Consider the following 20,061-nt stretch of genomic DNA (forward strand, 5'->3'; position numbering starts at 1 on the left):
AAAGATTGTCATTGAGCAACGACATTTGTGTTGTGCGGATGACTCCTTGAAAAAACCAGATTTAACTTAGGACTAAATTAGTTTTTTAATAACCGTGCAGATCGAATTAGTTTTTGAACACTTTTGATTAAATTTACGATATTTTTGTCCCTTCTCACTATTAGCAGATATGAGATAACTTTGATCACTAAAATTAGAAGAGATGAAGAGAAATAATCGAATATTTTTTTTTTTATCCTTATCGAAATTTAAATTTGAGATCTCAAATTCTAAACTCACTTCATTGACGCTAGGTGTACTTTAATTTGCTAAGACTTGGGGCTTAATTCTATAAGATTTTCCCTCAAACGCTCTATTATGCGTCCTAAACCTATAATCATATGAGGAAAAAAAAAATCAAACATGTAACCAATCTCGTTAGTTTGAATTCTATTTTTTTTTGTTTCTCATATTTGAATTCGTACCGAAAAATCTCATATCAAAGTAGAAAAAAAAAAAAACTAACCAAGGTAATTCTATTCTCGAAGATTCAAACTCGAGACCTCTGGAAATCCAAATTCGCGCTGTAAAGCCCCATATTGAGGATAAAACACTCCCTAATAAAGGCGACTTCGTATTCAGAACTTGAACTCGAGATCTTCGATCATTATTATTAATACAAAAGAGGCAACTTCATATTCGGAGACTCAAACCCGAGACCTTCGAAAGTCCAAATTCTTCCCAAAAATTTGATATTAAAGATAAAATACTCCTTAATAAAAGCGACTTCATACTCAGAAATTCGAACCCGAGACCTTCGGTCACTACTGTTAATACAAAAGAGGGGACTACCCTGAAAATTCAAATTCTCCTCAAAAAGTCTCATATTAAGGATAAATTACTTCCTAACAAATGCGGTTTCATATTTGGAAACTCGAACCCGCCAAATTCCCCCCTTTGAACACTATGTCTCATATTTCAAACCACTACTGTTCTCTACTCAAACTTTGGTGCGAATCCCAAAACCATAACAAAATCAAGAAGCTCCATTGCTTCATTATCAAGACTATAACAAATCCAGAAACATTCTTGCTAAACAATCTCATAAATTCATATAGTAAAATCAACAACACAAGTTATGCACACAACCTGTTTGATCAAATGCCTCAAAGAAACCAATTTTCATGGAACACAATTCTTTCGGTTTATTCGAAGTCCGGGAACCTTGCTAGAATGCTCGAGGTGTTTAATCGGATGCCAAACCGAGATGGGGTGTCTTGGAATTTGATTATTTCGGGGTATGCATCGCGGGGTTTGGGTATGGATGGTTTAAAGGCGTATAAGTTGATGTTAGAAGATAGGGGGATGAGTTTGAATAGGATAACTTTTTCGACGATGCTTATATTGTGTTCGGATAATGGTTGGATTCGAATGAGTAGGCAAATTCATGGACAGGTAGTGAAATGGGGATTTGAGTCTTATATTTTCGTTGGTAGTCCGTTGGTTGATATGTATGCGAAAGCGGGGTTTGCTTATGAGGCTGAAAAAGTTTTTAATGAGTTGCCTGAGAGGAATGTGGTCATGTATAATACGATGATTATGGGGTTTTTGAGGTCTGGGATGGTGAGAGAGTCGAGAAGTTTGTTTCAAGATATGCCTGAGAAGGATTCCATTTCTTGGACAACGATGATAACGGGGTTAACACAGAATGGTCTTGATAGAGAAGCGCTTGTGTTGTTTAGGAAAATGAGGTTAGAGGGGCTGGCTATTGACCAGTTCACGTTCGGGAGCATTTTGACTGCTTGTGGAGGACTCCAGGCTATCGAAGAAGGGAAGCAGATTCATGGTTATATAGTAAGAACCTATCACAGTGAGAATGTGTTTGTAGGTAGTGCGCTTGTTGACATGTATTCAAAGTGTAGAAACATCAAGTATGCCGAGACCACTTTTAGTAGAATGCCAAACAAAAATATTGTATCTTGGACTGCCATGGTTGTTGGATATGGACAGAATGGTTTTAGTGAAGAAGCCGTGAAGGCTTTCTGCGACATGCAAAGGAATGGGGTTGAGCCTGACGATTTTACTTTAGGAAGCGTGATAAGCTCATGTGCGAATTTGGCGAGCTTGGAAGAAGGAGCCCAGTTTCATGGTCGAGCATTAGTGTCAGGCTTGCTATCTTTCATTACTGTTTCTAATGCATTAGTGACCCTATATGGTAAGTGTGGTAACATAGAAGAATCTCACAGGCTTTTCGATGAGATGTCTGTTAAGGACAAGGTCTCTTGGACAGCATTAGTGTCAGGATATGCTCAATTTGGAAAAGCAAATGAAACAATTGATTTATTTGAGAAAATGCTGGAACATAGTCTTCAACCAGATGGAGTAACTTTTGTTGGGGTTCTATCAGCTTGCAGTAGGGCTGGACTTGTGGAAAAAGGCAAAATTTATTTTGAATCGATGGTGAAAGAACATGGAGTTACGCCTATTCTTGATCATTATACCTGCATGATTGATCTATTTAGCCGATCTGGGCGTTTAGTAGAAGCCAAAGATTTTATACAGAAAATGCCTTGCACCCCAGATGCAATAGGTTGGGCCACACTTTTGAGCTCATGTAGAACCCATGGCAACATGGAAATTGGCAAATGGGCAGCAGAGTCCCTTTTGGAACTTGATCCAGAAAATCCAGCCAGCTATGTCTTGCTCACAAGCATGTATTCTGTGAAAGGAGATTGGGCTGAAGTGGCTCGATTACGAAGGGCCATGAGAGATAGAGGTGTGAGGAAGGAGCCAGGATGTAGTTGGATCAAATATAAAAACAGAGTGCACATCTTCTCTGCTGATGACAAGTCAAGTCCATTTTCCGATCAAATATATGCAGAACTGGAGAAATTGAATGCTAAAATGATAGACGAGGGTTATGTACCGGACGTAACTCATGTCATGCACAAAGTTGAAGAGTCCGACAAAATAAAATTGCTTAACCACCACAGCGAGAGGCTCGCTATTGCCTTTGGCTTGATCTTTATCCCCCCTGGACTCCCCATAAGAGTGGTAAAAAACCTAAGGGTATGTGGTGATTGCCATAGTGCAACTAAAATCATTTCTAAGATCACCCAAAGAGAAATACTTGTAAGAGATGCCATTAGATTTCATTTATTTAAGGATGGAAAATGTTCTTGTGGAGATTTCTGGTGATAGTTTGCCCGCAATTTTGGATCAGTTACGAGGACTGTTACATGTATCATATGAATCAAGAATAATCACACTAGTTCTCTTGAAAGGATACATTTGCTTCCCATAAGAGGACTTGGATATGTGTGTTTGTGATATATCTAATGTTTCGGGAGCCATTCTAACAGGCACTACATATCGGAGCTCATCAATTTCCATAAGTAGCATGCAAGCCTAAAACAGGGAGTATCTGATTTAGGAGGCTACAGATCCTCTTAAAAATGTAAGTTAACATTAATATAGCTGATTGTACTAAAGAAATACAGCCCCTTGTACATTGTTGTCAATATTCTGTTGTAGCTTTTGATTCATAAATGCATCAACATTCAAAAGTTTCAAATTGCATGTTAAACTTTGTTGTATACATGTGGAAATAGAAAAAAAAGTTTTCATGAATTTTCTTGTAGACAATATATAAGATATTCCTGATTAGTTTAAGCTACTAAAAGAAAGGTAAGTCTAGACTACATGGATAAGTGTTGGGACAATAGACTGCAAAAACTCAAAGAGCAGAGGTTGAAAGTAAGAGGGCTCAATATATGCTGAAACTCAGCTTTTTTTGTATATTAAAAACAGCTGAAGATAAGCCTTTATATAGACTTATAAAACAAATAAACCACTAACTCACTAAGTTAACAACTATCCACTAACTAAGCAACAAACTATCCACTATCTGTTAACTAAAAATATACTGCAGTATGACTGCTAACAGTCCAAGAAAATAGGAAACTACTAACAAATTGAATTTGACTTGGTCATACATTGAATTAGTCTTCAATACTCCCCCTTAATTCAAAGTTACAGACACCAAGCAAAGCCCTCAACAACAACAACAACAACAACAAACCCAGTGTATTCCCACATAGTGGGGTTTGGGGGTAAGATGTACGCAGTCCATACCACTACTTCAAGTGAAGTAGAAAGGCTGTTTCCGATAGACCCCCGGCTCAAGACAAGGAATAATAGACAAATACTTAATAAAGCATGGAACAAGATGTCAAGACAAAAATATGCCACCCACAATGGATAATAAACAAAGAATAGTAAACACATTCGTAATAAAGCATACAACAAAGTGTCCTAGCAAGAATAATACATCTACCAAGTAATGTCCTACCCCAACGACTCAAACTGGCACTAGCCTTCCATCCTAATCCGCACCCTCCAGATCTTCTTATCTAGGGTCATGTCCTCAGTGAGCCTATCTAGGGTCATGTCCTAGTATCTGCTGCCAAAGACTTCGTCAGTATATCAGCTAATTGCTTATGAGTGCTGCAATGTTTCAGTATTATTTCCTCTTTTGCTACCAAAACGCGAATGAAATGGAAGCGGACATCAATGTGCTTAGTTCTGTTGTGAAAACTTGGATTCTTTGTCATGGCGATTGATGCTTTGTTGTCACAGTATATCTCTGTTGCACTTTCTTGCTTATGCTGAAGTTCTGCTAACATCCTTCTAAGCCAGATGGCTTGACAAGCTGCTGAAGTTGCTGCAATGTACTCAGCTTCTGAGGTTGACAACGTAGTTGTAGCTTGCTTCTTTGAACTCCAAGTCACCACATCTGAACCTAGAGTGAAAACATGAGCTGAAATGCTCCGTCTATCATCCAACGAACCAGCATAGTCACTATCAGTGAACCCACATAATCTAAAATTGGAAACTTGTGAATACCAAATACCATAGTCCATAGTTCCAGCGATATAACGCAGAACCCTTTTTGCTGCTCCAAAATGAACCTTTGAAGGTTGTTGCATGAACCTGGAAATGACACCAACAGAGAATGCAATATCGGGGCGAGTGTGGGTTAGGTAAATCAAACCTCCAACTAGGCTTCTGAAACTTCTAGCATCATCCATCTCTGCTCCATCATTAAACTGCAATTTTTCACCAACATTCATAGGTGTAACTGCAGGCTTGCAATTAAGCAAACCAAATTTAATGAGAAGGTCCCTGGCATATTTCCTTTGTGATAGAAATATTCCATCTTCAGCTTGATGGACTTCAAGGCCAAGAAAGTAATGTAATAAACCCATAGCTGACATCTCAAAAGCATTCATCATTTGTGACTTGAATTCATCCACAAGAGAAATAGAAGAGCTACTATAAATAATATCATCAACATAAAGGCAAACAATGATGAAATTAGTACCTCTCTTCTTTACATACAATGTGGGTTCATTCTCACTTCTCATATATCCCTTTGTCTGAAGATACCCATCGATTTTTCTATACCATGCTCGAGGGGCTTGCTTCAAACCATATAATGCCTTTTTAGCTTGTAGACCTTTGTTTCATCGCCCTTCTTTATGAAACCTTCTGGTTGTGCTACGTAGACCTTTTCTTGTAAGTTCCTATTGAGAAATGCCGACTTGACATCAAATTGATAAACTAGCCATCGTGACTACGCAGCCAATGCTAGAACAAGTCTTAACAGTTTCAAACCGAGCAACTGGAGAAAATGTTTCTTCAAAATCAATACCATATTGCTGCGCATATCCTTTTGCCACAAGACGAGCTTTATGCTTCTGTAGGCTCCCATCCGCTGCAAACTTTGTCTTGAAGATCCACTTCAAGCCGATTGCATTTTTGTCTTCCGGTAATTCCACCATCTCCCATGTGCCATTCTTTTCGATAGAATTTATCTCTTCTACCATCGCACTCTGCCACTCTTCCTTTTCAGCTGCTTCTCCATAATGTGTAGGATCTGAAACAACAAAAGAAAATTGACAAGATGTATACATGTCATTAACATACTTGGGATTCGACTTTGTAGGCCTTGTTGATCTTCTTAACGGAATTGGCTCAGCTTGAGACTCTTCAAGAGTTGTAGATGAAGAGTTTTTGCTCAGTGAAGCTGAAGAAGATGAATCCGGGGAAGTTGTAGAAGAACCCGTTGCTGTAATTGTAGCATTTGGCTGTTGAATTCCATCAAAAGTGATTCCAGTCGGTAGGAATCTGCTCTTGCATCTTACTATTGCTTCCACTCCAATTCCAGCTTGCTGTCTCATCAAATACTACATCCCTTCTGATCAAAATCTTTCTACTAAGGGGGTTATACAATCTATATGCTTTGGATTGTGTACAATAACCAATAAAAATGCACTTCTCAAATTTTTCATCCAACTTATGAAGGAATTGAGAATTTATCAAAGCATAAGCAATACAACCAAAAATTCTTAAATAGCTTATAGATGGTTTTCTACCCCGCCAAGCTTCAAATGGAGTTTGATTTAGAACAGCCCTTGTGGGAGATAGATTTAATAAATGGACTGATGTCGCCACAACTTCAGCCCAAAAATGATTCGAAAGTCCCTTTGCTTGAAACATGTTTCTTGCCATCTCTACAACAGTGCGATTTTTCCGCTCAACGACTTGCTCCGGTGTATATGGTGTTGTTATCTCCCTGTGGATTCCAGTTTCTTCACAAAAGAAATTAAATTCCTTGGACAAGAACTCGCCGCCTCTATCAGTGCGAAAGGTTTTGATGGATAGACCACTTTGTTTCTCAACCATGGCTTTGAATTGCTTGAATTTCTGAAATGTTTCTGATTTGCTTTCCAAAAAATAGACCCAACTCATGCGACTATAATCATCAGTAAAGAGTAGAAAATAACGACTACCACCAAAAGATGTAGTATGCATAGGTCCACATAAATCAGCTTGTATTAATTCAAGACATTTTGAAGCTCTCCAAGCCTTTCCAACAGGAAAAGATTTTTTTGGTTTGTTTTCCATAAATGCATCCTTCACACAATTCAATAGAATCAATTTTTGGTAGTCCAAAAACCATACCCTTGTCAACGAGCAATTTCAAGCCTTTTATGTTAAGGTGACCGTACCTCAGATGCCACAACTTTGAGTCATTCTTTGCACTTGCAGCAAGGGCAAAATTTTCCATATTAGAAACATCCAGCGGAAACATATTGTTTGGCGTCATGGTGATGCGAACCTTTTTGCCTGACTTCTTGTTTGTAACGACACACTCATCGCCATCAAACCAATGAGAATATCCATCGGTCATCAGTTGTCCAACATTTATCAAATTGTATCCTAGATCAGGTACAAACTGAACATTATCCAACACTTTTACTTTGTCATGGCTAGTGTCGATAATCACCTTGCCTTTTCCTTCAACCTGCATCTCTTTTGTGTTGCCAAGTTACACCTTCTTCCTTTGCTTCTCATCAAACTCTTGGAACATAGATTTGGTGCCCGTCATATGATTTGAACAACCACTATCTACAAACCATAAATCACTTGGCTTATGATCTGTATCAACGCAAGCAAAGAGATAATTCTCTTCCTCATTTTCTCCTGCCGCAAAGTTTATTTTCTGGTCTTTATACCAGCAGTCAGCCCTTATATGCCCGTAGCGCTGACAATGATGACATTGAATGCCATTTTTCCGGTTACTTTGCTCATTGGACTGCTTGTGCTCGTCATTCCTTCCTCTGCCTCGTCCATAACCATGACCACGACCACTGCGGAATCCTGTTCTTCCTCGGCCTCTGCTTGCTGGACCATTGTTTTCTCCATACTTAGTTGTAGCATCATTCACCTGGAATGCCTTCTCCATTCTTTTCAGTAGATCGATTGAGTCTCGCCTCATGAGCTTGAAGAGATCCCATCAATTCATCAAAGAAAAATACTGAAAGATCCTTAGACTCTTCAATCCCAGCAACTACATGATCAAATTTTAGAGTCAAGCTTCGCAGTATCTTTTCCACAATGGTCTGGTCAGTAACTTTCTCTCCATAGGATCGCATTTTGCTAACAATTGCCACTGCTTTGGACAAAAAATCAGCAATAGATTCTCCACTTTTCATCATCAAGGTTTCAAAGTCACGCTGAAGTGATTGAAGTTTCACCACAATGACCTTTGAATCACCTGGAAACTCCTTCTGCAGAATGGACCAAGCCTGCTTTGACGTGGTTGCTGCCGCAATCCGTGAAAAAATACTATCATAGACAGCTTGCTGGATAAACACCAGCGCCTTAGCATCTTTTTGCTTGTCAGTCTATCTCCTTCGTCGGGATCTGCAAATCCAATTTCTACCAAGTCCCAAAGATTTTGGGATTTGAGTATAGTTCTCCTACGAATACTCCAGAATTCGTAACTTTCTCCCGTGAAGATGGGAATGAGTGGTTGTGTCACACCCGAGGAATTGCTGCTACTTGCCATGGCTCTCTGATACCACAGATGTTGGGACAATAGACTGCAAAAACTCAAAGAGTAGAGGTTGAAAGTAAGAAGGCTCAATATATGCTGAAACTCAACTTTTTTTGTATATTAAAAACAGCTGAAGATAAGCCTTTATATAGACTTATAAAACAAATAAACCACTAACTCACTAAGTTAACAACTATCCACTAACTAAGCAACAAACTATCCACTATCTGTTAACTAAAAATATACTGCAGCATGACTGCTAACAGTCCAAGAAAATAGGAAACTACTAACAAATTGAATTTGGCTTGGTTATACATTGAATTACTCTTCAATAATATGGAAAGCTATAAAATAAGGAAAACTGCAAGTGGGGTTTGGAGAGGATAGGATGTACCCAGACCTTGCAAATCAAAAAGGAAATTGAAGTTGAGCATGCCAAAAGAAAGTTATTGTTGAAGGAACCCTCGGGGGTTGGCCTGGTGGTAATTGGCTTGGGCTTTGGGGTGCTCCCTTTCAAGGTCTCAAGTTCGATTCCCATTGGGTGCAAACAATTTATGAGGGCCATTGGACTAGGTAAAAACCCTGAATTACCCGTGATGCACTTGCGGGAAACTCCTTGCCGAGGGCCTGTGCACCCCCGGGATAAGTCGGGACTCAAAGAGTCTCGGATACCCGGTGCAAGTCAAAAAAAAAAAAAGTTATTGTTGAAGGTCTTCTGCATGATATCATCTGTATAGCGTACTGGGAATAGTTCACAATCACCAAAACAGTAAGCAGCGGTGATTTCCTTTTCCAAGGAACTTAACTGCAACAGCTAAACAAGGTGTTTCTTGTACCACACAAAGAAAGCAATATAGTCTCAGCGACTGAGAAGAGGTACGGTGTTTCAAATCTCCAGGACATGATTAGATTAGCTTAAATTAGCGGTTAAAGAGTAGCCAAAAACATTTTTGGAGCAATGACCGGAAATTCATCAAGTTTAGACAAGGGACTTGTTATCCAAACTCTTAACTCCACGAAATAAAGAATAAAAAATATGAGTAGTAAACTTCCCCAAGACATCAGATTTTATGTTCAAAGAAGTGATTCAGTACTCAAACTCTGATAATATGAAGAAAAAGAACAGAAGACTTTTGCGGGGTATAGAAACAAGAAATCTAATGTTCTCAAGAGAGACTCAATACTTAACCTCCAATATCTTGAAGAAAAGAGGAGCAAAATTTATGGAGAATGTTTTCCTTTAGAATAGTCACTAAAAAGAAACAAGAATACTGAGTTTATGAAAATAATAAACTTTCTGCAGAGCAGGTGGTATAAGAATGCCGATCAGTAGACAGAAACTTCTTAGGTCTATCAAGAAGGTAAAAGTTCAGAAACTATATGAAATATATAAAAAGATTAAAAAAGTTTTTTTCTTAATTGGTTGTGGACAATATACAAGAGGGTTCCTTAGTAATTTAGGCTATCAGAAATAAGGTGAGTCTAGACTATAGAGAACAAAAAAAGGGTCTTAAATAAAAAAAAAAATATCTAAAGACCTAGATTCCTGACTTCGATAGAACTGCCGAAAATATTCTATAGTATTAACCTTAACACATTGAATGCATCTATGACATTGTTTACTTTTGGTAAGTAACTTTCTCGCATAGAACTAATTCAATCCTTGCATAAATGGTGCAACGAAAAAAAGAGGACGGGGATGGCATATTTTCCTTCTTTCTGTCAGGTTATATTGAGTTCTTTCCGTAAAAAATTTTGGATAGGAGAAGCAAATTATTTTTTGTATTCATACAAGGAAGCTAGTTTTCTGCTGTTCGGAAAAGCTACTGAATTTTGAGAATTTTCTTTCTTTTGCATTTTGTAAATATTTTGTGAGATGAAGTTATAAACATTGTCCAATGTGTGTGTAAGTTACCAATGAATATCTGATGTACTGGCTGAGTACAATCTAATGATTGGCACTTCTGCATTATGTGATTGAACAGCAACAGATACATAGCCTGTCTCAATAGACTAACACAAGTACATTCGAGTAATGTAAAGGAAGTTTAATGAAATAACTATTCCTAAAAGGAAGGAGCAGTGGACTGTGTTAGTGAGACATAAAAATTTTGTAGTTTGGAAGATGCATAGCTTCTGTTAAGTTTGATGTTCAATAGCAAGGGCTTGGTCCATAGAAGCAATGACCATAGCTAATCCTGTTGTTGTATCGATGTGATTGAGTCTAACTGACTTTCCTGTGGATTCTATAATAGAAGCAGAAAACCTCGTTAGACTAAACACTAATTGTGCACTACAATGAGCTTATTAGAGAAGCCAGAAAACACTACCTGTAAGCGGCGGCAGATTTCAAAGATTTCAGAAAGGGGTGCCCAGTCTCCAAAGTTCCTTTCAATAAATTGGTAAGCGATACCACTCTTTCCTTTGCCAACAATGAAGAGTCCTCCTTTTGTCTCACCTTCACCCCTGAAGTTTTGATCCACCCCCATAGCTTTTGCTCGCCTATAATTTGAAATAGCTCGAGGATTAAGTAGAAAACCTGATATGAACTTGTCTTTAAGCAGATTCCCTCCTCCCAGAGCTTTATAAAATCCCATACTTCTGTCAAAGAGGACTACACCACCCCAGTATCGAGGCCAGAAATCCATTACCTGGATAACAAAACCCCGCATGATAAAGCAGGTCCTTCCATAGAAATGTCAACAAAAAGCGAAAAGAGTTACCTCTGATTCGATTTGCTCATGAAGAACAGCAAATAACTGAACCCCCAAAGCATCAAATATTGGTTTCTTTGCATAGAGTTGGTGAGCTTCAGCTCTGCACATGATGCACCTGTTTCCATAGTCTTTTGGGATGAGATTGAGTAATTCATGCTCATAGATAAAGATTTAATTTTACATTCTTTCTTATAAATTATATATACCCCATCTTTTCTTTGTTCTTTTTTTTGGGAGATAACCATGGTGTCCAGGCCATAAATACCTCTTGTTCTGTAAAGGAAGTGTGAAGGGTGAAAAACACACTTACAGTATGCTGGCTTTTTGAGTTTCATACCTTTAATATTAGGTGTGCGAGTTTCCCACCTGAATTATCACCAACTAGTTATGAAAGAAAACACATCTCAACAACTAATTTGTTCACTTCTCCTACCTGATAGTTCATGTGCGTTTTGGTAAATAGTTGGTGATAGTTCTAGGAAAACTCACTCACCTGATAGTTCAGTATGGAACTTAAAAAATTAGGATACTTCAAGTGTGTTTTTGACCATTAACTCTTAAAGGGAAAAACATTCCTAGGTTGCATCCTTCATCAATGCATCATAGTTTAGTGGGATAACAAAGATTATTGGATTTCCTATTCTGATTGATGTTTTATGCAGAAATTGACTTGAGTTTCCTTAATATCTTGAAAACATCGTAAAAGGTGTCTTTTTTCCTGTTTACCGTAGTATGTGATATTTCCTATACGAGGCAGCATTCGAGACATAGCACATCAATTGAAAAATCTACAATTAACAACCTATAGGTGTGAATTGCAGAAAAGATTTGATGCTTTACCCTGGGCGACGAATGCATACAAACACTGCTGGTTTATCACGCCAAAGCTTTGAAGCCTTCATCGGAGCAGTCTTTGTTTTCACCAGACGCTCCATTCCAATCTTGTATTCTGGTGCTAGTATCTGAACTGAGATATTCTCTATGGAAGAATAAGGAGCAACATTCTCTACTACTGGAGTTGGCTGCACACAGCCACATGCTCTAGGCTCATCTGGCTTAAAAGCTACAATCCCCTTAAAAACATGTCCATCTTTAATCGCGAGATCAGCCATTGATTGTTCAAGGGATATATCTGTATTGGTTCTTGTAAGGGATTTCATCATACTCTGCTTCCGGGAGGTGACAGGAGAAATATCCTTCCTGTAATAAAGACTCTCACTACTCGAGGAAGTTCTTCTCCTCACTTGGCGGTTATAGGCTTCTGAAAAAGAATCTCCCCCAAAAGCTGCAGTTCTGTCTGTAAAACGGGCAACATGGCCCCTTTTCATTCCGAACTTTGAAGTAAGATCTACTGTACTTAGGTTAAGAAGTTCGGTAAGGGAATTCCCGGACTCCTCAAGCTTATCTGCGTATTGCATCAGAGCATGATCATGCAGGTATGATCTAATTTCCAATGCATCCTTGAGTAGGAAAGAAATAATCATCAGAAGAACAGCTTACTTTGTTTCATGAATTCTTCGAATATGCAGAACAACAAGCTTAACAAGTTCCTAGTCAAACTTTGTTTTGGCAATAATCATTCAAATGGGGACTGAGACATTTATTGGGGGTCGATTTATTAGATGGTCGCTCAATTAATAGTTATTATAAAGTCTTTGAGGTAACAACTATTAGTTTTGTGACCAGCTGAGAAATCAACTCGGCATTTACTACTTCTAGCAAAACACTTAAGAAAACACAAGAACTACTCATTTTTCGAGACTATTTGCACAAGAATATGAAGTTGAACAACTGACGATTTTCTCGAGATATATACAAGAAGGGCGAAATTTAGCAGTAAAAAGAACCTTTTGCCGTTGAGTCATGTTCAACGCATTCATATCATCTGCATTCATAATCTTCAATGTTGGTACATCATCCCACCCTTCCTCCAGCAGCTTTGAAACAAGTCCCTGAAGACATCCATTTCCAACAAAGTCCTCGACCGCGAAAGAAGCCATCTCCTTCTCAAGCAGAGAAACGGAGAAAAAAAAATTCTGATGCAATCAATGAATGGAAACTTTTCACTTATATATCCACACAATTGCTATGGTTCTGGTAACTCTTGTACAAATGTAAGGTACAGTCTTAATAGTATTGATGAACTACTATATGATAAACTAGTTTATCTTTTTTATTCTAAGGATAACGATTCTCAGATGAAATCAATAGCTTTTGCTTAGATCCTATTGTTGTATATGTATAAATATTTAATTGTGAACCCAGGAACTTAATTGTGAACTCAGTAACTACTGATACGAGCTATGAGTTTGATGACAAGGTTATAATTCATAAACTTTAAATTCTGGCTGAGTATCTAAATTTATATAATATCAACCGATGGTATGGTATGCTTTTAGTGGAGTTTTTTGGTCCCTCTTTCATCAAGAGGCGATTCTTTTGACTTGGAATATTTTCAAAAAAACTAAGATTATGAGTTTTCGTCATGACCAGATAAGATCTTTGTATATTCTATCCTCTTCGGGCTATACTTGTGAGATTATAAGATTATACTGAATACGATTGGAAAAAGTTAGAATTTGCTACTGATAACTTTTTTGTTTTATCAGAGAGGGCCAGATAAAATATTTAAAGCTTTCTTGGCGATTGTCTCATAACTGCCGGCCAAACTTTTTTGCCACACATGCAATAGTTGTATTGTTGATTTGATTTAAAGAAATTGATAATATTTGGTTTGGTTTAGTTCGGCATTTGAAAAAAAAAAAAACGAATCATATAATATCTATTTTGTAAAGATTTTGAAGTATATATTTTGTAAAAAGGTTGTCTTTCACTTTCGATGCTGCACTTATATGTAATTCTCCAAAAATATATTATTTTTAAAGAATTCAACACACGTGTGTTAATATTTTGAAGTGTCCGTAGAACATAAGTCACATTAAGGCAAGTCAAGTCTGAATGAACTTACTCAATGAGTATTTTTGTTAATATATTTTCCTAAGTATATATGGAGTGACTTTTTGCCTAATTTTCTGGTACATTTATGTCCACATTTTTGCCTAATTTTATTAGTCTTGTTGTTTGTTTTTACGTTGGTTATACTCATTATTTTTACCAGTAGTGCTTTTGTTTCTTCACTATTTTCATCATAGTTTCTCTTGCATTTCATTCAAATGTGCTCCGAAAAAATGATTTTCTTGAGTCGAGGACTTATCTGAAACTACTTCTCTATCCCACAAAGGTGTCCGTACATTTCACTCTTCTCAGACCTCACTTGTGGGACTATACTAGACATGTTATTGATGTTGTTTTAATGGCTTCACAAAGAATGTAAAGAATGCCCCACTAGATGCAATGATGCAAATATGAAATGACATTTTACCATTCTCATAATTATATCAGTAGCAAATTTTGAACCTAATAGAGAACAGAACAAAATATAAACAACTAACTTTTTTTTTTATCAAATGTCACTAGATATTTTTATGGGCTTGAATTCTCGTAGGGTCACTTAAGTAATAATCATTTCAGAAAGCCACCTTTCTTTAGAAAAAATCGGACTTTCCTTATAGAGATATTGCCCATATTTACGCTCATGATTATACCTGCAGATTTTTCATACGCTACTTCAAGAGAGCCTTTATATTTATACAACTTAAGGAACATGACTATTCAGCACGAACACACGTGTCTGTTCAATTTAAGATCTCTCTCTCTATATATATTACAAGGTAACATTTTTATGTAGTAAAACTGGCAGTGTTCGCAAAATGTGGCATTTTGTTCAAATGCATCAAGATTTTCTCAGCCATTTCCCTTGTGCAAACATCTCCATGTTGAAATGCACTGACTACAGTAGCTGGAAACAACCTGTCCTGTGATATATCTGAAACAGATTTGTCCCCACCTTTTGAAAGGAACTTCTCAATCAGCCAAAATGCTTTGTGCCACAGGACATTTTCTCTGTGTTCCTTCACCACATTCAATACATGTTGAATGGTTTGCATTTCTATCAGTAACTTAACACTCTTGTCCATATCAACTTTATCGTCTAGTAATGTCGATATAGCTGATAATGCTGCTTCAACTACCTCCACATTGTCATGATGCAAGCAGGATAGCAGCCTTTCAACTGCCTTGGCGTCGATTAAGCAGAAGCTGTCTTCAGCAGAACAAACGCCTCGGTGAACTGAACATAATGGTACTTTTCCTGATTTTGAGTGGAGAGACATACATCTTCTTAGTAGAAAAGATTTTATGTACTTGTTGTTCTTGATTGGTGGTGGTTTTGATAGATTGACTGACTGCTTTGATAAGTTCCCTAGCCCAATCGCAGATAGCTTTTGGACTTCATCGCTTGATGTTTTCACGAGTAACTCTGTGAATATGTACGTGAAGTTGAACGTTCTTACAACGTGTAAAATGTGATGATCGTATAGTGTTGTTGTCAATCTGACAAGAGTTCCTACTAGACCATCAAAATATGCACTTGTGTACCTGCTTGTTCTTGTTCCACTGGCCTGGATATTGTTGATTTGTTCTATGATTGTAGGGACTGTGTTCTTATTGACCAAGGCTAGGTTGAGTGTCACGTTTTGGTGGGGAAGTTTTGCCAGAAGAGTCACGGAAACCGTTTGCTTCTCTGTGATTCGAAGACTTTCAGATGGAACGTGAATCAGGCTCTCGGGCTGTCCTTTTGTTTTGCACAATCTGTCTGAAATTGTGTGCCCCATGAAAGGAGAGAGGGTGATAAGAAGCTTAAGTGCTGCAATGCTGAGTTCTTCATCGGGGTTATTGATGAGCTCGATCAGATTGTAGCTAGCATCCGTCTCTTTGATCACAGAGATAATGGTAGAAGATGCTTTGGGATACTTCATCAGGCATATCAAGATTCTGACAAGATGAAAATTCATTTCTTCAGAGTTCGAATTCTTGATCCTCTGAATGAAGTTGAATATCATGTAGTCCGAAGCCAATGTGTGGCCACGCCCGTTCACTTGAAGATTCTCCATCTCTAATCCTGACTCGAGGACATTTGCAAGTATACCAGCTGCTTCTTTCTTCGAGTTCAATGGCTCATCGTGAATCATCGTTCGTGCAAAAATCTCTTCAATCATGATTTGGACAAGACCAGCTTCCACAAGTATGTTAGCATTTGGATGGTGAGAAGAAATTTGTTGTAGAGCTACAAAGGCAGCAGTCCTGCTCAAACAATTTCCACTCTTTACCATTTCAATCAAAATCGGAGAAGCTCTCTTAGCAACATAATTTATGCTGCCAGGTCCAAGCATGATCTCTCCGAGGTATCGTGCCATCTCCATTTTCATCTCTTCAGTGCCTACTCAAAATTTTTGTAATAGTAGTTAGTATCAGTCAAGTCCTTGAATTTAAAGTTTGACACCAAAAAAGAATCAATTTGGAATCGACGTCTTGATGCCTATTATAGTTTGTAATGTCTCTATTCTACTAGGTCATTTCTGCTTAAGAGATAAAGAAAGTACTCCCTCCGTTTCAATTTGTTTGTCTGGTTTTGACTCGATATGGAGCTTAAGAAAGTAAAGAAGACATTTGACATGTAGAATGTACCAAAATGTCTCATTCCGTGTGGGAAGTTGAAACTAAAGAGTCGCCAGAATAAAAAAGAGACATTCTTTTTTAAACAAGCTAAAACGGAAAGTAAGTCAAACAAATTGAAACGGAGGAAGGAACATGTTTACCTTCAAGAAGATGATTTAAAAGTGGCTCCACATATCCATTTTCAGTCATGTGTTTGATATTGCAAGGATATTTCTCCAAGCTTTTCAATACTTCATCCGCTTTATCTGCAACAAATGCATCATCGGTATGTCTATATTTGGCTGTGATCAGCATGAGGATGGCTCCAGGAACTGCCCCAATATTATAACATAGAAAGTGGGATTTCGATAGCTCAAGTAGAAGTCGTAATGCTGCATGCCTAAGAGGTCCGTGATTACTTGACAGCATCCTCGTGACAGTAGAAATATCGATAGTTTGAGCAATTACTTCCTGCATTTATGCAGCAAAGTTCAATATTGAGTGGACAAGTAGAATGTGAAATGTTGTAGTAGTCGTGTGCTTTTTCAAAATTAAAATGACGTTTACCTCGTCATCATCTTCAGCCAAATATTGCAACAATTCCAACGTTGCACATCTTATAGTTCTGTTTCGGTTATCCAGTAAATTTCCAAGCAATGGTATTACACCAATGCTACGAACCTGTACCTTATTGTACGGTTTTCTGAGGCAGATGCTGTGCAAATCTTCGATTGCCTTGAGTATTATATCCTGTGTAGTATCTGAAGACAATGACGCCCTCGCAGCCTTGATCCTTGCTGCTTCATTTCTTTCTCTCCATTCGTCTATCGTTGCTTTCAATGCCACATTAGTGCTCAGATTTCTGTTCTTTAGCTTCTGGCCTGACTTTGGACAAAATATTTCTTCGCGGTTATCAGACTTGTTAATCCATTCTGAAATCGCGCCCCTCTCATACGTTACTCCACTTTCTATTGTGACAGGATCCTCCATAATCTTCTTTGTTAAAGGACAAAAGAAAGTTTCGTATAGAGGTTCCATGTATTCAGACTCAGACATCCGTGGCAGATTTGATAAGGAACCAGCGCTCCTCCAATTTCCACGACTCTGAAAATGTAAGCCTCCGCTGATACTGCTTCTTGAATTGTCACTTATATAAAGATTTGTTGAATCAGCTAGTCGAAGATTCTCCATTGAAATTTCAAGATTGATGGAGTAAAGATCTGTTTCCGTTTCTGTTTCATTTGTCAATAACTCCCTTGACATTAACTCATGAACTTCTAACTCTGTCTGCTCGGAAACCATATCTTTTCTATCTTTCAAGAGAGACTTGACCGCGATTTCTGCACATTCTTGTTCCCCGTAAAGAGAAGATGGTATGCGACTCAGCCCTTCCGCGATATGTCTATTCACAACATGAAGTTGTTCTACGACAACACTTGCGCTTGCTTCAACCAACTGATTATTTTGCCTATAGTTTTGGCATTTCTTGATAAGCTCATTAGCTAAATGCACATTTTCAAACATAGGCTGTAATTTCTCTATTATATTTGACGTTGCATTTCTTCCTATTTGCAACTCCATTATGACTGCAGAAACGCGGTATAAGTAGCTTCCGATCTCAGTGAAATTCTCTTTCTCGACATCTATCGAAACCACTGATTTTGTGAACTCTGAAATACCTTTCAATAAAGTTTCAACAAGTATGCCAACTCTGTCCCTTTCTCCATTGACCTGAGCAGTGATGAAGTCAGGAATTTTGCTAAATTTAATATACATCTATCAAAAGTAGAGTAAAGCATCTAGTACCCCCGAAACTATGACCACATTTGTTACGGCACACTCCAACTTCACGGGGGCCCTATTACCCTCCTAACTGAATTTTAGCGTATTTTTGTCACTCTTTTGTGTTGCCGTGGAACCTTTTATCAACCTTCTTAGCTGGCGTGGCAGCTTTGACGTGGGTCGTTTTACCTAATGAAGGTGTCACATCAGCATAAAAAGGTGACAAAATACCCTAAAATTGAGTTTAGGGGGAAGTAGGACCCCCGTGAAGTTGGGAGTGTGTTGTAGCAACTTTGGTCATAGTTCGAGGGGGTACTGGGCGCTTATCTCTAAAAAGTACTTTTTAACCTATATACGCAATACCGTTTTTTATATATAGTATACTTTTCTGACGAAGGGCGTTCAACTGACCACCCTTTAGTCTGTGTAGCTATGCCACTGGACCTTACATAGAGTCTAAATCACACCCCCTTTTTATACCTAAACAATTTCTTGGAGTCTTTTGAATTTCTTTACCTCACAAGAAGAATACTTCTAAGCTTGATGAAAGTAGGTTGCAAGCTATGCTGCTCGGACTCTTCAAAAATACTGCGAGTGCATATTAAATTCTCCAAAAGTAGTGCATTTTCAAAGTATCCCATGCGGATATGACAACATTTTTGGAAAGTCGAGCAACATATAGCCTATAGGATGCAAGAACTAAATAAGTTGTTACTAGTCTTATGGACTTAACTATTATCATGTACTTAGTTAGACCCTCTAATTATAACTATGTAATCAAACAAACAGAAGCAAAAAACAATTACAAAAGGAAGAAGTTACTTACTGATGTGATATCTGAATCTATACTTCCAGACATGTCCATCTCCACAATATGTAATAGCTCACTGATCGAACACTCTTAATTAGTCAAGGGCTAAGCGATCTGTCGAAGCTGTGGGATGTAAAAATACATTTGGTAGGAGAATGTTATATGGTAGTTCTTCAAAATTCAACAAGACATCTTAAGGGATGATCTGAATCAGTCACAAAAAATAAAATTTGTTTTTTCATGTAAAACAACTATTATCTACTAAAATTTCTTATATCAATGTATTTCATTTTTGTTTTTGATTAGGTAGTTAGTTTGAAAGAAGCAATTGCCAATAGTCAAGATTAAAGACTCAGTCAACTGTAATAAGACAAGATAATACTCCCTTCGTTCTAATTTAAATGACATTTTTTGACTCGACGCAAAGCTTAAGGAAGAAACAAGGCTTTTGAGAGTTATGGTTGTTTGTGATTATAAAAAGATGACATTCGTTTTGGGACAGACGGAGAGTAATAAATTTTTTCTTTGGATTTATTTTATTTTATTTGGATATTTGACTTTAGTATTTGAGAAAGTAGGATCATCAACTTGATACTTTTAACAATTTGTAACCCAAAAAAGGGTGAAATCAAGAAAAGAAATGAAAATGAGGAGAAGAATTTTTATTTGGACTTAATTTTCTATGAGATGTCATGTAGATATTGAGTGGGTAGAGAGTTACATCAACTTTGATCAATTCAACTCATAAGATATAATTGAGGTGTTGTCAATCTTATGCCTCTTCTTAATCTTATAATTAATGCCACTTTTCT

The 20,061-nt window shown here is 37.6% G+C and overlaps 4 protein-coding genes across 7 annotated transcripts; 1 reads left to right on the top strand and 3 right to left on the bottom strand.

The window, feature by feature from the left end:
• Nucleotides 1-876: 876 nt before the first annotated feature.
• On the top strand, nucleotides 877-13,124 carry LOC107848435 (putative pentatricopeptide repeat-containing protein At1g68930). 4 transcript variants are annotated; one of them, XM_047399452.1, is made up of 3 exons: nucleotides 877-3,436; nucleotides 11,922-12,536; nucleotides 13,038-13,124. In XM_047399452.1, exon 1 carries the CDS (start codon nucleotides 892-894, stop codon nucleotides 3,175-3,177), a length of 2,286 nt encoding a protein of 761 aa, XP_047255408.1. In that variant the 5' UTR covers nucleotides 877-891; the 3' UTR covers nucleotides 3,178-3,436; nucleotides 11,922-12,536; nucleotides 13,038-13,124. The 4 variants fall into 4 exon arrangements, with proteins under 4 accessions (XP_047255408.1, XP_047255409.1, XP_047255410.1 ...); XM_047399453.1 differs by lacking the exon at nucleotides 13,038-13,124 and adding an exon at nucleotides 12,630-12,824; XM_047399454.1 differs by lacking the exon at nucleotides 13,038-13,124 and having other exon boundaries at nucleotides 11,909-12,824.
• Nucleotides 7,373-8,395, bottom strand: LOC124888770. Its single transcript, XM_047400059.1, has 3 exons — nucleotides 8,200-8,395; nucleotides 7,772-8,149; nucleotides 7,373-7,728 (listed from the first exon to the last, which is right to left on the bottom strand). The coding sequence occupies exons 1-3, from the start codon at nucleotides 8,393-8,395 to the stop codon at nucleotides 7,373-7,375; spliced, it is 930 nt and encodes a 309-aa protein (XP_047256015.1).
• LOC124888624 lies at nucleotides 10,042-13,100 on the bottom strand. The gene is made up of 5 exons (XM_047399455.1): nucleotides 12,948-13,100; nucleotides 11,941-12,560; nucleotides 11,107-11,215; nucleotides 10,714-11,034; nucleotides 10,042-10,629 (listed from the first exon to the last, which is right to left on the bottom strand). The coding sequence occupies exons 1-5, from the start codon at nucleotides 13,098-13,100 to the stop codon at nucleotides 10,576-10,578; spliced, it is 1,257 nt and encodes a 418-aa protein (XP_047255411.1). The 3' UTR covers nucleotides 10,042-10,575.
• A 1,588-nt stretch (nucleotides 13,125-14,712) lies between the features above and the next one.
• On the bottom strand, nucleotides 14,713-19,912 carry LOC107848314 (putative U-box domain-containing protein 42). Its single transcript, XM_016693050.2, has 4 exons — nucleotides 19,265-19,912; nucleotides 17,224-18,387; nucleotides 16,818-17,127; nucleotides 14,713-16,438 (listed from the first exon to the last, which is right to left on the bottom strand). The coding sequence occupies exons 1-4, from the start codon at nucleotides 19,301-19,303 to the stop codon at nucleotides 14,841-14,843; spliced, it is 3,111 nt and encodes a 1,036-aa protein (XP_016548536.2). The 5' UTR covers nucleotides 19,304-19,912; the 3' UTR covers nucleotides 14,713-14,840.
• Between the last annotated feature and the right edge of the window lie 149 nt (nucleotides 19,913-20,061).

This window comes from Capsicum annuum, chromosome 11 (genome assembly GCF_002878395.1).
Source record: "Capsicum annuum cultivar UCD-10X-F1 chromosome 11, UCD10Xv1.1, whole genome shotgun sequence".
Lineage (NCBI taxonomy): Eukaryota > Viridiplantae > Streptophyta > Magnoliopsida > Solanales > Solanaceae > Capsicum > Capsicum annuum.

What these genes read in the sequence shown, in the direction of transcription:
- LOC124888624 (XM_047399455.1), bottom strand. Translation starts at nt 13,100, where the DNA reads ATGGCTTCTTTCGCGGTCGAGGACTTTGTTGGAAATGGATGTCTTCAG. An exon ending in GTATGCATTCGTCGCCCAGG is followed by an intron (nt 11,216 to 11,940) that starts GTAAAGCATCAA and finishes CTATGGAAACAG; the next exon opens with GTGCATCATGTGCAGAGCTG. An exon ending in ATGAGCAAATCGAATCAGAG is followed by an intron (nt 11,035 to 11,106) that starts GTAACTCTTTTC and finishes TTTGTTATCCAG; the next exon opens with GTAATGGATTTCTGGCCTCG.
- LOC107848435 (XM_047399452.1), top strand. Translation starts at nt 892, where the DNA reads ATGCGGTTTCATATTTGGAAACTCGAACCCGCCAAATTCCCCCCTTTG.
- LOC107848314 (XM_016693050.2), bottom strand. Translation starts at nt 19,303, where the DNA reads ATGGACATGTCTGGAAGTATAGATTCAGATATCACATCA. An exon ending in TAGATTCAGATATCACATCA is followed by an intron (nt 18,388 to 19,264) that starts GTAAGTAACTTC and finishes ATCACTGCTCAG; the next exon opens with GTCAATGGAGAAAGGGACAG. An exon ending in TTTAAATCATCTTCTTGAAG is followed by an intron (nt 16,439 to 16,817) that starts GTAAACATGTTC and finishes AATTTTGAGTAG; the next exon opens with GCACTGAAGAGATGAAAATG.
- LOC124888770 (XM_047400059.1), bottom strand. Translation starts at nt 8,395, where the DNA reads ATGGCAAGTAGCAGCAATTCCTCGGGTGTGACACAACCACTCATTCCC. An exon ending in AAAGATGCTAAGGCGCTGGT is followed by an intron (nt 8,150 to 8,199) that starts GTTTATCCAGCA and finishes GGATTGCGGCAG; the next exon opens with CAACCACGTCAAAGCAGGCT. An exon ending in GAATGGAGAAGGCATTCCAG is followed by an intron (nt 7,729 to 7,771) that starts GTGAATGATGCT and finishes ACAATGGTCCAG; the next exon opens with CAAGCAGAGGCCGAGGAAGA.